Source organism: Oncorhynchus keta, chromosome 34 (assembly GCF_023373465.1).
Source record: "Oncorhynchus keta strain PuntledgeMale-10-30-2019 chromosome 34, Oket_V2, whole genome shotgun sequence".
NCBI classification, from domain to species: domain Eukaryota; kingdom Metazoa; phylum Chordata; class Actinopteri; order Salmoniformes; family Salmonidae; genus Oncorhynchus; species Oncorhynchus keta.
Window position 1 is genome coordinate 44,376,067 of NC_068454.1, and position 17,035 is coordinate 44,393,101.

Sequence of the window (17,035 nt, forward strand, 5' to 3'; positions counted from 1 at the left end):
TGTTTTGCTACATTGCACTTGAGATTTCATGAAAATGTAATATTTTTAGTAATTTAATTTGAATTTGGCGCTCTGCAATTCAGCGGATGTTGACGGAAAAACCATCGAAAAGGGATCCGTGCGCCAAGAAGTTATTAACAGTCTGATGGCCTTGAGATTGAATAACAGCGTCTGTCTCTCGGTCCCTGCTTTGATGCACCTGTACTGACCTCGCCTTCTGGATGATAGCTGGGTGAACAGGCAGTGACTCGGGTGGTTGTTGTCCTTGATGATCTTTTTGGCCTTCCTGTGACATCGGGTGGTGTAGGTGTCCTGGAGGGCAGGTAGTTCACCCCCGGTGATGCGCTGGGCAGACCTCACTACCCGCTGGAGAGCCTTGCGGTTGTGGGCGGAGCGGTTGCCGTACCAGGCGGTGATACAGGCCGGCAGGATGCTCTCAATTGTGCATCTGTAAAAGCTTGTGAATGTTTTTGGTGATAAGCCAAATTTCTACAGCCTCCTGAGGTTGAAGCTGGGGTGTTCCGCCTTCTTCACCACGCTGATGGTGTGGGTGGACCATTTCAGTTTATCCATGATGTGTACGCCGAGGAAGTTAAAACTTTCCACCTTCTCCACTACTGTGGAACCTCCTGAGACGGTCCACGGTCCGGAACCTCCAGCTCCATGGCCGGAGCCTTCCCCTGTGCCGTTGCCCAGTCTGAGCACGGTGTCCAGTTCAACTACAAAGCCAGAGTCTTCTTCTGCGTTGGTGCCCAGTCCAGGCACAGCGTCCAGTCCCGCTCCATGGCGGGAGTCTTCCCCTGCGCCAATGTCCAGTCCAAACACGGCGTCCAGTCCAGCTCCATGGCAGGAGACCTCCTCTGCGCCAATGCCCAGTCCAGACACGGCGTCCAGTCCCGCTCCAAGGCAGGAGTATTCTTCTGCACTTAGATCCAGTCCAGGCACAGTGTTCAGCCTGGGTCCATGGCAGGATCTGTGGGATGAGCGGGGTCTTTGTCCCGCCCCAGAGCCGCCCCTGATGCTGGCGAATCCGCGGGATGAGCTGGTACTTCGCCCCGCACCAGAGCCGCCACCGAAACTAGACCCCCCCAACCCTCCCTTTTTGTTTCAGGTTTTGCGGTCGGAGTCCGCACCTTTGAGGGGGGTACTGTCACGTCCTGACCATAGAAAGCCTGTATTTTCCATGGTAGAGTAGGTCAGGGCGTGACTAGGGGTTTTAGTCTAGTTTATATTTTCTATGTTGGGTTCTAGTTAGTTTTTTCTATGTTGGTGTTTTGGCATGATTCCCAATTAGAGGCAGCTGGTTATCATTGTCTCTAATTGGGGATCATACATAAGTAGCATTTTTTCCACCTGTGGGTTATGGGATATTGTTTTGAGTAAGTGAATGTAGCACCTCTGCAGTCACGGTTCGTTGTTTGGTAGTTTATTCATTTTGTCTTTGTTAGAGTTTCACTTCTTCTAATAAATATGTGGAACTCTACATACACTGTATCCTGGTCCGATATTCATTCCAGCGAATGTGACAGTTTCACGGAAACATGGCTCTCTCTCGAGATATGTTGTCGGAATCGTTTCAGCCACCGGGCTTCTCCATGCATCGCGTCGACGGAGATAAACACCTCTCTGGAAAGAGGAAGGGCGGGGGTGTATTCTTCATGATTAACGACTCATGGTGTAATCATAACAACAGACAGGAACTCAAGCCCTTCTGCTCACCCGACCGAGAATTCTCGGTAGTTATAGTCACAACTGTGTACATTCCCCCTCAAGCAAACACCAAGACGGCCATCAAGGAACTTCACTGGACTATATGCAAACTGGAAACCAAATGTCCCGAGGCTGCATTGATTGTAGCTGTTGTTTATTAACAAAGCACATTTGAGAACAAGGCTACCTAAATTGTACCAGCATATTGATTGCGCTACGCGCATGGGCAGTACCCTCAACCACTGCTGCTTTAACTTCCGCGATGCATACAAAGTCCTTCCCCCACCCTCCCTTCGGCAAATCCGACCACGACATCATCTTGCTCCGACAGTCTTGTAGGCAGAAATTCTAACAGGATGTACCAGTGATGAGAACCATTGAACGCTGGTCCGCCCACGCTTCAGGATTGTTTTGATCACGCAGACTGGAATATGTTCCGGTCAGCCTCAGAGAACAACATCGACCTATACGTGCGTTTATAAAGAAGTGCATTGGAGATGTTGTACCCACTGTGACTATTAAAACCTCCCCTAACCAGAAACAATGGATGGATGGCGGCATTGGCGCAAAACTGAGAGCGCGATCCACCACATTTAACCATGGAAAGGGGTCTTGGAATATGACCGAATATAAACAGTGTAGTTATTCCCTCCGCAAGGCAATCAACAAGCAAAATGCCAGTACAGGGACAAGGTGGAGTTGCAATTCAATGGCTCAGACACGAGACGTATGTGGCAGGGTCTACAGGTAATCACAGACAATAAAAAGTTAACCAGCCACGTCATGGACAACGACGTCATGCTTCCAGACAAACTAAACACCTTCTTTGCCTGATTTAAGGCAAATACCACCATCGCGGCCCGCGAACAAGGACTGCGCCCCCTCTCCTTGACTGACGTGAGTAAAACATTTAACGTGTTAACCCTCTCAAGGCTGCGGGCCCAAATGGCATCCCTAGCCGTGTTCTCAGAGCTTGCGCAGACCAGCTGGCTGGTGGGTTTAAGGACATATTCAATCGCTCCCTATCCCAGTCTGTTGTCCCCACATGCTTCAAGATGGCTACCATTTTTCCTGTACCCAGGAAGGCAAAGATAACTGAAGTAAATGACTACCGCCCCATAGCACTCACTTCTGTCATCATGAAATGCTTTGAGAGACTAGTCAAGGATCATATCACCTCCACCTTACCGGCCAACCTAGACCAACTTCAGTTTGCATACCACCCCGAACAAGTCCACAGATGATGAAATCGCCATCACACTGCCGCTAATCTATCCCATCTGGACAAAAGGAATACCTATGAAAGAATGCTGTTCATTGACTACAGCTCAGCATTCAACACCATAGTACCCTCCAAGCTCATCATCAAGCTGGAGGCCCTGGGCCTCAACCCCACGCTGTGCAATTGGGTCCTGGACATTCTGACATTCCCCCCAGGTGGTGAAGGTAGGAAACAACATCTCCACTTTGCTGACCCTCAGGGGCCTCACAAGGGTGCATGCTCAGCCCCCTGCTATACTCCCTGTTCATCCACGACTGCGTGGCCATGCACGCCTCCAACTCAAGTCTTCAACTAAAAAAAATGATTTTAGATAAATCTGTTGCGCAGGAACTCACTACCTTCCTGAAGACAAAACAATGTATACGAAATGCTTCAGGTTGGTTTTAGACCCCATCATAGCACTGAGACTGCACTTGTGAAGGTGGTAAATTATCTTTTAATTGCATCAGACCGAGGCTCTGCATCTGTCCTCGTGCTCCTAGGACTTAGTGCTGCTTTTGATACCATCGACCACCACATCCTTTTGGAGAGATTGGAAACCCAAATCTGTCTACACGGACAAGTTCTGGCCTGGTTTAGATCTTATCTGTCGGAAGAATATCAGTTTGTCTCTGTGAATGGTTTGTCCTCTGACAAATCAACTGTAAATTTCGGTGTTCCTCAAGGTTCCGTTTTAGGACCACTATTGTTTTCACTATTTTGTTCCTCTTGGGGATGTCATTTGAAAATATAATGTTAACTTTCACTCCTATGCAGATGACACACAGCTGTACATTTCAATGAAACATGGTGAAGCCCCTAAATTGCCCTTGATATAAGCCTGTTGTTTCAGACATAAGGAAGTGGATGGCTGTAAACGTTCTACTTTTAAACTCGGACAAAACAGAGATGCTTGTTCTAGGTCCCAAGAAACATAGAGATCTTCTGTTGAATCTGACAATTAATCGTAATGGTTGTACAGTCGTCTCAAATAAAACTGTGAAGGACCTCGGCGTTACTCTGGACCCTGATCTCTCTTTAGATTAACATATCAAGACTGTTTCAAGGACAGCTTTTTTCCATCTACGTAACATTGCAAAAATCAGAAACGTCGTCCAAAAATGATGCAGTAAAATTAATCCATGCTCTACTTTCTGGCTACCCGGATAAAGCATACAATCAACTTCAGTTAGTGCTAAATACGGCTGCTAGAATCCTGACTAGAACCATATTACTCCAGTGCTAGCCTCCCTACACGGGCTGATTTCAAGGTTTTACTGCTAACCTACAAAGCATTACAGGGGCTTGCTCCTACCTATCTCTCTGATTTTGTCCTGCCGTACCTACCTACACGTACGCTACGGTCACAAGACGCAGGCCTCCTAATTGTCCCTAGAATTTCTAAGCAAACAGCTGGAGGCAGGGCTTTCTCCTACCTATTTTTATGGAATGGTCTGCCGATCCATGTGAGAGACGCAGACTCGGTCTTGACCTTTAAGTCTTTACTGAAGACTCATCTCTTCAGTGGGTCATATGATTGAGTGTAGTCTGGCCCAGGAGTGTGAAGGTGAACGGAAAGGGTCTGGAGCAACGAACCGCCCTTGCCGTCTCTGCCTGGCCGGTTCCCCTCTTTCCACTGGGATTCTCTGCCTCTAACCCTACTACAGGGGCTGAGTTACTGGCTTACTGGTGCTCTTTCATGCCGTCCCTTGGAGGGGTGCGTCACTTGAGTGGGTTGAGTCACTGATGTGATCTTCCTGTCTGAGTTGGCGCCCCCCTTTGGGTTGTGCCGTGGCGGGATCTTTGTGGGCTATACTCAGCATTGTCTCAGGATGGTAAGTTGGTGGTTGAAGATATCCCTCTAGTGGTGTGAGGGCTCTGCTTTGGCAAAGTGGGTGGGGTTATATCCTTCCTGTTTGGCCCTGTCCATGGTTATCATCGGATCTTCCAACCCTGTCCGCAACTATTCAACTTGGGGCTAACTATCAATGGCAACCCGCTGTTGGAACTAACCGCTACATCCACTTACCTGCTGGTACAAAATCTGACTCAAGCGGATATTTCCATTTCTCAGCACACTCAGCTAGGAACATTGATCAATTACTCCTTCCATGATTTTGAACTGGTTGTTCCCATGATTGGGCCTCTTCCGTCCTCCCCAGACCTAGATGGAGAGGAAGGTACGCTGTTTACTTGTCAGTCAAACGCAATCGCACTAACTTCCGTATGATGTTGATTCTGACAGCAACCTGTTAATTAATATACTCCATCATCACGGAGGATGAACAGTTCTCAATGTAGGATTTTGGCGCGACGGTACCCACGTAAAGATTGCCACGCCCCCAGTTGTAGCTTAACAGGAATATACAACCCAGATTTCTATCTCACCCCTAACCTGTTTATGTGTACTCTAACCAAAGATGTTCACTACCTCTGTCCTAGCAAACCGTTTGTCAGGGATAACACTGAGCGTCTTTGTGGTATTAAAGCTAATCACCAGGCAAAGAATGCTGTAGAGCCAAACTAACAGCCAGGGATATGGCCACCAACCACACAAGTGGAGGTGGTAGGGAACCGATGGTTGGTCAACACACTGTTCGCATCCGCCACTATGACTTACAAACGCCATGACTCCATCACCCAATTGAACCTCCCCAACCAGACTGTTTTTGCTAAGGTACCAGAGGGGGCGATTATTCACATAGACGACCTCGCTCTATACCAACTTCCCGACAACAGGATAGACACAGAGATTGAAATGCCGGACGCTTTCCCGAAACGTTCCCTTGAGTTACCACAAGCCATTCAAAACCAAATCCAGTACAAGGGTCCGTGCAGATTCACGGGCTACACGACGTTCAGAACGAGACTGTCAGAGGCAACTGGTTAATTAGCGGCTGTTGTAAAATCGATATTCTGATATTCTTTGAGTTAATTTGGGAAATAGAAACTCAATAAAAACTATTTTTTCCAATGGTGCCCCAGGTTAATGAGTTAATAATTGCTTGATTCCGTTAGTCACGTAATTAGAAACTTGTGATCATTCAATGAGCAACAGTCATCACATTAACTAATACAACGTCACAACACTGGTCATTTATGAACACTTGAACATCTTGGCCATGTTCTGTTATAATCTCCACCCAGCACAGCCAGAAGAGGACTGGCCACCATAGCCTGGTTCCTCTCTAGGTTTCTTCCTAGGTTTTGGCGTTTCTATTGAGTTTTTCCTAGCCACCGTGCTTCTACACCTGCATTGCTTGCTGTTTGGGGTTTTAGGCTGAGATATCTGCTGATGTGCGAAGGGCTATATAAATACATTTGATTTTATTTGATCAAGTTTGCAGACGTAGTGGGCTTGATTACCAACAATAACGAGACAGCCTACAGGGAGGAGGTGAGGGCACTCGGCGTGTGGTGTCAGGAAAACAACCTCTCACTCAATAACAACAAAATAAAGCAGATGATCGTGAACTTCAGAAAACAGCAGAGGGAGCACCCCCCTATCCAAAGTGAAGGGACAGCAGTGGAGAAGGTGTAAAGTTTTAAGTTCCTCGGTATACACATCACAGACAAACTGAAATGGTCCACCCACACAGACAGTGTGGTGCAGTAGGCACAACAGTGCCTCTTCAACCTCAGGAGGCAGAAGAAATGTGTCTTGTCATCCAAAACCCTGACAAACTTTTACAGATGCACAATCGAGAGCATCATGTTGAGTTGTATCACAGCCTGGTATGGCAACTTCACCGCCCTCAACAGCAAGGCTCTCCAGAGGGTGGTACGGTCTGCACAGTGCACTACCGGAGGAAAACTACCTGCCCTCCATGACACCTACACCACCTGTCACAGGAAGGCCAAAAAGATCATCAAGGACATCAACCACCCGAGCCACTGCCTGTTCACACCGCTACCATTCAAAAGGCGAGGTCAGTACAGGTGCATCAAAGCTGGGACCGAGACTGAAAAACAGCTTCTATCTCAAGGCCATCAGACTGCTAAACAGCAATCACTAACTCAGAGAGGCTGCTGCCTACATTGACTGGCCACTTTAATAAATGGATCACTAGTCACTTTATACAATGCCACTCTAAATAATGCCACTTTAATCATGTTTACATGTCTTACATTACACATATCACATGTACGTATATACTGTATTTTATACTCTTGCACCTTGCCTATGCTGCTTGGCCATCGCTCATCCATATGCTTACATGTAAATATTCTCATATTGTCTTTAGATTTGTGTGTATTAGGTAGTTGTTGGAGATTGTTAGATTACTTGTTAGATATTACTGAACTAGAATCACAAGCATGTCTCTATACTCGCATTAACATCTGCTAACCATGTGTATGTGACAAAACAATTTGATTTGATTTGAGAAGTGTGCTCTTCATGGATGAATCCCGGTTTCAACTGTACCGGGCAGATGGCAGACAGCGTGTATGCCGTTGTGTGGGCGAGCATTTTGCTCATGTCAACGTTGTGAACAGAGTGTCCCATGGTGGCATGGTATGGGCAGGCATAAGCTACGGAAAACGAACACAATTGCATTTTATCCATAAAAATGTACAGAGATACAGTGATGAGATCCTGAGGCCCATTGTCGTGCCGTTCATCCGCGCCATCACCTCATGCCTCAGGATGATAATGCACAACCCCATGTCACAAGGATCTGTACACGATTCCTGGAATTTGAAAATGTCCCTGTTTTTCCATTGCCCTCATACGCACCAGACATGTCACCCATTGAGCATGTTTGGGATGCTCTAGATCGAATTGTAGGGCAGCATGTTCCATTTCCCGCCAATGTCCAGCAATTTCGCATGGGCATTGAAGAGGAGTGGGACAACATTCCACAGGCCACAATAAGCAACCTGATTAACTCTATGCGAAGGAGATGTTTCGTGCTGCATGAGGCAAATGGTGGTCACACCAGACTGACTGGTTTTCTGATCCACTCCCCTTCCTGTTTTCATGTGTATCTGTGACCAACAGATGCATATCTGTATTCCTAGTCATGTGGAATCCCTAGATTAACTGTAGGGCCTAATGAATTGATTTCAACTGACTGATATCCTTATATAAACTGTAACTCATTAAAATCTTTGAAATTGTTGCATGTTGCGTTTACATTTTTGTTCAGTGTACAGTACATGAGCACAATTGAGTATAACACCATAAAGGTTAGGAAATCGGTACCTTGCTTGTCCAGGGTTCTAAAGGAATACACACAGAATACATTATGCTACATGCGTAAATACTATGTGCTACAGTAGAAATGACATGATATAGGCATTGGAGAAAAGGCAGCAGAGAAAAGTTGGGCACGTTCTGTGATGACCGAATGACCATACTTGACCTGAGGAAACACCGGTGGAGTTCTTGGGCCAGTAGGCCTCTCATCGAAGAGAGCTCATCTAGCTAATCCTCGCTTTACATTAGCATAGCATAGCATGCCTCAAATATAAGTATTCAACCACAGTGAAATAGGTTGCTTCTGTGAATTAATAAAGAGGCAGAACTCACCTCATTTCAAACTGTTGTTAGAAAATCATGTAAAATTGACAAGTTGAAACAGCCTCCAGATAATTAGCAGGCATCATGCCTCCGGTTTAAGGGCAGCTCGGGTTAACTGTCCTGTTGCATAACAATCACATTTTGGAACAGTGAGCGAATTCTGATATCATGCGCAACTCCCGCGTTCAAAAGTTAAATTCAAAATCAAATAGCTAAATTATCCTTGGTATGACCAACAATTCCATATGTTAGCTTAATAGAAACGCAGCCCGGGGCTCTTGGACTACAAGGGGTTAATAAGTTAATATTCTTTATTCAATGCTTTTCAGAGATGTATTAATTGTTTTTTTCTGCATTACAAAATGTCATATTATTGCAATGTTAATGTGTTGGCTACTCTTGTGCGCCATGGGCAATAGCTTGTGGATTGTGTGGTGCTACTGAAATGAATCAACTGTGCATTTTCTTGAACGCAGTTGTTGTGTTGTGGTTTGTTGAGTAATTAGGAGTAGTGCTTCGGTGCGAGGTTCCAGTGATAAGTGAGTCAGTCCACTTTTCTGGATTTAGTTGGGTGGCAACTGCATGACTCTGCATGGAGAGCTCTCAGCTCTGTTTTGTAAGCAGTGAGCTCATGATTTATGCTCTCATCTATTCAGTTGTGGGGGTTAGGAGTCGGACACATGCTCTTCTGTATGATAGACAGTTTAGTTTAAGTTGATTCGAATCTTTCTCTTTCCTTCCTCTCTGTCCCTCTCCCTCTCTCCCTCTTCTCTTCTCTCCCCCTTGTGGTAGACATCAAGTGATCTGGAGCAGTGCTCGCAATAGTCTCCCCCTTCTATTTTGTATTAGTTTACCATTTTAAACTTGGCGAAAAGGAAATAAGAACAACACCAAATATGGGGCATGGCATTCTCTCGCCCTCGGCTCGCAGGCCTTCTCCGGCCCATGTCAAACACGTAGCCCACTAGCAAGCAACAGGGCACGGCCCCGCCGGTGCTGGATCAAGGTCAGTGCTTTTTTCCATGGTGGCTCGCATAGCTGTCCATGGTCCTAAAACTGTTTTTTTTTGTGCTCCGTTTTATTAGGTACAATCTTTTGTTTACTAATTTAGTTACAACATCCCTCTAGTTTTTCCCATTATCTCTCTCACACACCTGTTGTAATTATGCAGTACAAAGAAATGTGCTCACTGTTCGCAAAAGGCTTGGTTTTTTTTGCAAACAGCCACGTGTTACATTAACCTTTTGCGACTAGCGGGCAGTATTTTTATTTTTGGATAAAAAAACGTTCCTGTTTTAAACGGGATATTTTGTCACGTCAAGATGCTCGAGTATGAATATAATTGACAGCTTTGGATAGAAAATACTCTGACGTTTCCAAAACTGCAAAGATATTGTCTGTGAGTGCAACATAACTGATGTTACAGGCAAAACCCAGATAAACATCCAATCAGGATGTGCCGCATTTTTTGAAAGCGCTTCATGCCAATGACTCCTTATATGGCTGTGAATGGGCTACGAATGAGCTTACACTTTCTACGTATTCCCCAAGGTGTCTATAGCATTGTGACGTCTTTTTACGCATTTATGTAGAAGAATAGCTGTAACAGACCACATTGAGCAAGTGGTCACATGATGGCTCCCGCAGAAAATCTTGCGTAAAGTACTGAGGTAGCCATTATTCCAATCGCTTCTAATGAGTAACCAATTCTCCCGACGGATATTTTATCGAATAGATATGTGAAAAACACCTTGAGGATTGATTCTAAACAACGTTTGCAATGTTTCTGTCGATATTATGGAGCTAATTTGGAAAAAAGTTTGCAGTTGTAGTGACCACATTTTCTGGTCGATTTCTCAGCCTAACGTGAAGAACAAATGGGAGCTATTTCGCCTACAAAAATAATATTTTGGGAAAAAAGGAACATTTGCTATCTAACTGGGAGTCTCCTGAGTGAAAATATCCGAAGTTCTTCAAATGTAAATGATTTAATTTGATTGCTTTTCTTATTTTCATGAAAATGTTGCCTGCTGCTAGCAGAGCCTATCATACATAGCATTATGCCATGATAAACTTACACAAATGCTTGTCTAGCATTGGCTGTAAAGCATATTTTGAACATCTGAGATGACAGTGTGATTAACAAAAGGCTAAGCTGTGTCTCAATATATTTCATTTGTGATTTTCATGAATAGGAAGATTTTCTAGGAAGATTTATGTCCGCTGCGTTATGCTAATTAGTTCTGGGTTTGAGAGTCACAAGAAGTTTACATTAATTGAGGCTGCAGTGATAGTGTTACCGAGCGAATCTTGTCCTATGCTTAGGCTACTCATCACATTAGGAGTTATATTTTATTGTTAGTCTGCATAGATGCATGCAATGCTTTATTATAAAGCACCCCTACTCAAAATAATTTCCCATGGCTATGTCTAATCCCACTTGAGTCTTGTACTGTAGTAACACATATTGCACCCTATCAAATCTGTACCAATACAACTCCACGCAGCCACTGATCTCCGGCAGGAAGAAGCCCAGTCAGTTGCACCCTTGGCAAGTTGGTCAATTTGACCTTAATAGAAAAGGCCAGGCATGTGGAACGAAGTCTTACTGCACTTGTAAGCATACAGTAGACTTAATGAACTGGCAGGGGATTCATACATTTCATAAATGTTCTATGCTATGTTCAAACCATGACAATTTCAAGTGAGGACATTTCTTTGGTTGAAAATAGCTAGAAATAGACTTGATTAATATAATTATTTGTATCTATTATTTCCTCTCTCGATTGTAATATTTTTTTCTTCAGATGAAATAGCAATAGGAAAATCTCCCAAGATTCTTACTCCCTGGTGGATCTGTGCAGCCTCCTACTGCTGTTCATGGCTTTGCAAAGAGATGAACAACCCACCATACTGTAGATGTCAAAACACTGTGCAACACTACACAGGGAGTAGATGTCCTGAATCCCCCACTGGATGAATATATGAATAGTGTCTGTCTACGTTGGGCTAATCTACTTTGAACATTAAGGTATTTAACAAAGTAGCTCCTATAATTCTTTAGGTCAGCAATACTCTGAGATGACAGAATATCATTTGGATGCAATTTCTGTTCCAGATGAAAGTTGCGAGTGACATGATCTCAAGCAACTTTGCAGATGCATTTGAAATTGCATGCATCATGCAACCCTGTAATACATCACATCATGGTTTCAGAAATGATTTGTTTATCAAATGTTTGGTAATTGTAACAGCATCAACATAGACAAAATGCTGGCTGTACAATTTAGCTAGCTCGCCAAAATGCTGCCTATTTGCCAACCATGTTTTACCAAACTAGCTAGCTTAATGCAGTTCATGTTGGAGCATTTCTGTTGAAACTGGACAGAGATAGATCTTTTTAAATTACATTTATTGAATGCCCGATCATTTACATAAACCCTGACTGGCCATGGTGTCCAAAATCTTTCATACATTTCCCATTTGGCATGTCTGCTTTGTCATGGTTTGCAGCAGCATTGACACCTGTGTTGACATGACAACTGGGTCGGAGTTCCAAACGCTCACTGATTGGACATTGCCTACCGTACAGTCAGTTGTGTGAAATAGAATTGATTTATATCTCAATTTTTGGGGGGTGACACACTGAGTAACCCAGATGCAACTGTGTTGCAAGCAACATAAAATGCATCCAGATTGCTTCGTGTGTCATAGGCTTAAGCTGTTCAAGGCAATAGAGGTTGGGTATCACAGTGTCTCCTGTCTCCGCCTCCAGTATTTATGCTGCAGTAGATTATGTGTCGGGAGGCTAGGGTCAGTTTCTTATATCTGGAGTACTTCTCCTGTCTTATCCGGTGTTATGTGTGAATTTAAGTATGCTCTCTCTAATTCTCTCTTTCTCTCTCTCAGAGGACCTGAGCCCTAGGACCATGCCTCAGGACTACCTGGCATGATGACTCCTTGCTGTCCCCAGTCCACCTTGCAGTGCTGCTGCTCCAGTTTCAACTGTTCTGCCTGTGGCTATGGAACCCTGACCTGTTCACCGGACGTGCTACCTGTCCCAGACCTGATGTTTTCAACTCTCCATGGACAGCAGGAGCAGTAGAGATACTCTTAATGATCTGCTATGAAAAGCCAACTGACATTTACTCCTGAGGTGCTGACTTGCTGTTACCCTCGACAACTACTGTGATTATTATTATTTGACCATGCTGGTCATTTGTGAACATTTGAACATCTTGGCTGTTATAATCTCCACCCGGCAGAGCCAGAAGAGGACTGGCCACCCCTCATAGCCTAGTTCCTCTCTAGGTTTCTTCCTAGGTTTTGGCCTTTCTAGGGAGTTTTTCCTAGCCACCGTGCTTCTACACCTGTATTGCTTGCTGTTTGGGGTTTTAGGCTGGGTTTCTGTACAGCACTTTGAGATATCAGCTGATGTAAGAAGGGCTATATAAATACATTTGATTTATTCTGGAATTATTATAACGTACTTGGATATTACTCATTGAACCTATTCTTAAGGTTCATAGTGAATTTGAAGTAGACAAGTACGGTTCTATGGTGAAACGTGCATTGATATGTTATTGCTCTTAAAGAAAACCTCTATCTCTCTTTAAAGGCACAATCTGAGATTTGAAACAAAACTTGTTTTGGCAAACAGCAAAGGGATGGATCTAGAGAAATGGAACGGCTCTTAAATTCAAAGACAGAGCTCTGGATGAAAGCTTTGACTATCCATGAGCTCAAAATAATAGTTCTACCCATGTTTTGAAGCTATACAGTGTTTGTTTACAATTATATATTTTAGAAACCTGAAAGTAAAATAATACAATTTTATAGTTATGCTGGGGTAAGACAATAGAACTAAGCTCATGAGACTTTTGTAAGTCATAGTCTTCAATAACCAGTGGCTATATATCGTTACCTTAAAAGTCAAAATGACTAGTAAAAAAAAATGTATCTACCAATTCTAGACTACACGTTCAACCTGCTCAAATGCGATTGGGGCATGCTTATGACTGGTCAATATTTGTCTTTATCCAGTCTGTGCCAAGCCCAGCCTACCTGAGAGATAGGGTCGGTGGATGTTTTGACCCACTGCTGGAACAGAACGTTCAGTATGCGGTTCTGCTGCTCCAAGTCAAACACGCGTGTCCTCAGCTTCACACACTCCTCCTTCAGGTCCTGGAGATTCACCCACATAAACACAATAATGGTTGGTTTACACTTTTGTACAGTATAAACCAGCTTTAGAATTATACAGTTGAAGTCGTAAGATTGCATATAATTAGGTTGAAGTCATTAAAACTTGTTTTCAACCACTCCACACATTTCTGGTAAAAAACAAACTATAGCTTTGAAAAGTCGGTTAGGACATCTACTTTGTGCATGACACAAGTAACTTTTTCAACAATTGTTTAAAGACAAATTATTTCACTGTATCACAACTCCAGTGGGTCAGAAGTTTACATACACTAAGTTGAATGTGCCTTTAAACAGCTTGGAAAATTCCTGAACATTATGTCATGGCTTTAGAAACTTCTGATAGGCTAATTGACATAATTTGAGTCAATTGGAGGTGTACCTGTGGATGTATTTAAAGGCCTACCTTCAAACTCAGTGCCTCTTTGCTTGCTCCTAGCATCACGGGAAAATCAAAAGAAATCAGCCAAGAACTCAGAATTTGTTTTTTTAGACCTTCACAAGTCTGGTTCATCCTTGGGAGCAATTTCCAAACGCTTGAAGGTAAAACGTTCATCTGTACAAACAATAGTACAAACACCATGGGACCACGCATCCATCATACCACTCTGGAAGGTGACGCGATCTGTCTCCTAGAGATGAAAATACTTTGGTGCAAAAAGTGCAAATCAATCCCAGAACCACAGCAAAGGACCTTGTGAAGATGCTGGAGAAAACAGGTGCAAAAGTATCTATATCCACAGTAAAACGAGTCCTATATCGACATAACCTGAAAGGCCGCTCAGCAAGGAATAATCCACTGCTCCAAAACCGACATAAAGAAGCCAGACTACGGTTTGCAACTGCACATGGGGACAAAGATCTTGTTTTTTGGAGACATGACCTCCGGTTCTGATGAAACAAAAATAGAACTGGTTTGGTCATAATGACCATTGTTATGTTTGGAGGGAAACGGGGATGCTTGCAAGCTGAAGAACACCATTCCAACCGTGAAGCACAGGGGTGGCAGCATCATGTTGTGGGGGTGCTTTGCTGCAGGAGGGACTGGTGCACTTCAAAAATAGATTGAATCATGAGAAAGGAAAATGACGTGGATATATTGAAGCAACATCTCAAGACATCAACCAGGAAGTTAAAGCTTGGTCGCAAATGGGTCTTCCAAATGGACAATGACCCCAAGCATTCTTCCATAGTTGTGGCAAAATGGCCAAAAAATATCAAAGACAATGTATTGGAGTGGCCATCACAGCCCTGACATCAATCACATAGAAAAATTGTGGGCAGAACTGAAAAACTGTATGTGAGCAAGGAGGCCTACAAACCTGATTCAGTTACACCAGCTCTGTCAGGAGGAATGGGCCAGAATTCACCCAACTTATTGTTGGAAGCTTGTGGAAGGCTACCTGAAACGTTTGACCCAAGTTAAACCATTTAAAGGCAACGCTACCAAATACTAATTGAGTGTATGTAAACTTCTGATCCACAAGGAATGTAATGAAAGAAATAAAAGCTGAAATAAATAATTCTCTCAACTATTATTCTGACATTTCACATTCTTAAAATAAAATGGTGATGCTAACTGACCTAAGACAGGGAATTGTTATTAGGATCAAATGTCAGGAATTGTGAAAAACTGAGTTTAAATATACGTAAACTTCCGACTTTCCTTTCCAAATCATGTCCAATCAAATTAATTTACCACAGGTGGATTCCAATCAAGTTGTAGAAATATCTCAAGGATGATCAATGGACACAGGATGCACCTAAGCTCATGTTTGAGTCTCATCGCAAAGGGTCTGAATACTTATGTAAATAAGGTATTTCTGTTTTATATTTTTAATAAATGTTCGAACAATTTGCTTCATCATTATGGGGTATTGTGTGTTGATTTATTTAATCAATTTTAGAATAAGCTGTAACGTAACAAAATGTGGGAAAAAAGGGGTCAGAATACTTTCGCGAATGCACTGTATTTTGGTATGATACCCACATACTGAAGTTAACCAGATTTAGCTATATCTGGTCATATGTTATGACCCATATGCGGTCAGCCAAGACCCAAATGAGGTCTTGGTTGATTTCTTTAGATTTTCCAATGCTTGATGTCAAGCAAAGAGGCACTGAGTTTGAAGGTAGGCCTTGAAATACATCCACAGGTACACCTCCAATTATTATTTATTTTTATTTGACCTTTATTTAACTTCTTATGGCTGGGGGCAGTATTGAGTAGCTTGGATGAATAAGGTGCCCAGAGGTGCCCAGAGTAAACTGCCTGCTCCTCAGTCCCAGTTGCTAATATATGCATAGTATTAGTATATTAGTATATTATAAACACTCTGAATTTTCTAAAACTTTTTGAATGATGTTTGGGCTCTGAGTGCCGTACTCAGATTATTGCATGGTTTGCTTTTTCCGTAAAGCTTTTTAGAAATCTGACACAGCGGTTGTATTAAGGAGAATTGTATCTAAAGTTCCATGTATAACACTTGTATTTTCATCAACATTTATTATGAGTATTTCTGTAAATTGATGTGGCTCTCTGCAAAATCACCGGTTGTTTCAGAACTACTGAACATAACACGCCAATGTATACTGAGATTTTTTTTACATAAATATGAACTTTATCGAACAAAACATACATGTATTGTGTAACATGAAGTCCTATGAGTGTCATCTGATGACGATCAAAGGTTTTGTGACTAATTTTCTCTATTTCTGATTTTTGTGACTCCTCTGTTTGGCTGGAAAAATGGCTGCGTTTTTCCGTGACTTGGCTCTGACCTAACATAATCGTTGGTGGTGCTTTCGCCGTAAAGCCTATTTGAAATCGGACACTGTGGTGGGATTAACAAGAAGTGTATCTTTAAAATGGTGTGAAATAATTGAGGAGATTTAATAATATATAATATAATATAATAATAATAATAATAATAATAATAATATTTAATATAATATAATATTTAATATTGGGATTTCTGTTGTTTTGAATTTGGAGCTCTGCACTTTCACTGGCTGTTGTCAAATCGATCCCGTTAGCGGGATCTCAGCCCTAAGAAGTTTAACCAGGTAGACTAGCTCAATTCAAATGTATTTATAAAGCCCTTCTTACATCACCTGATGTCACAAAGTGCTGTACAGAAACCCAGCATAAAACCCCAAAATGCAAACAATGCAAGTGTAGAAGCACGGTGGCTAGGAAAAACTCCCTAGAAAGGCCAGAACTTAGGAAGAAACTTAGAGAGGAACCAGGCTATGGTGGCTGTCCTCTTCTGGCTGTGCTGGGTGCAGATAACAGAACATGGCCAAACTGTTCAAATGTTCATAGATGACCAGCAGGG

The 17,035-nt window shown here is 43.0% G+C and overlaps 1 protein-coding gene across 7 annotated transcripts in view; it reads right to left on the bottom strand.

The window, feature by feature from the left end:
- LOC118367188 (nck-associated protein 5-like) overlaps nucleotides 1-17,035 on the bottom strand; it is a 120,352-nt gene that overhangs the window by 60,445 nt on the left and 42,872 nt on the right. For 6 of the 7 annotated variants that reach the window (XM_052493911.1, XM_052493912.1, XM_052493915.1 and 3 more), the window contains one exon: nucleotides 13,560-13,679. The exons of the other annotated variant lie outside the window; for it this stretch is intronic. In XM_052493911.1, the coding sequence (XP_052349871.1) occupies nucleotides 13,560-13,679 (120 nt within the window). The remainder of the gene's footprint in view (nucleotides 1-13,559; nucleotides 13,680-17,035) is intronic. 7 annotated transcript variants of the gene reach the window in all.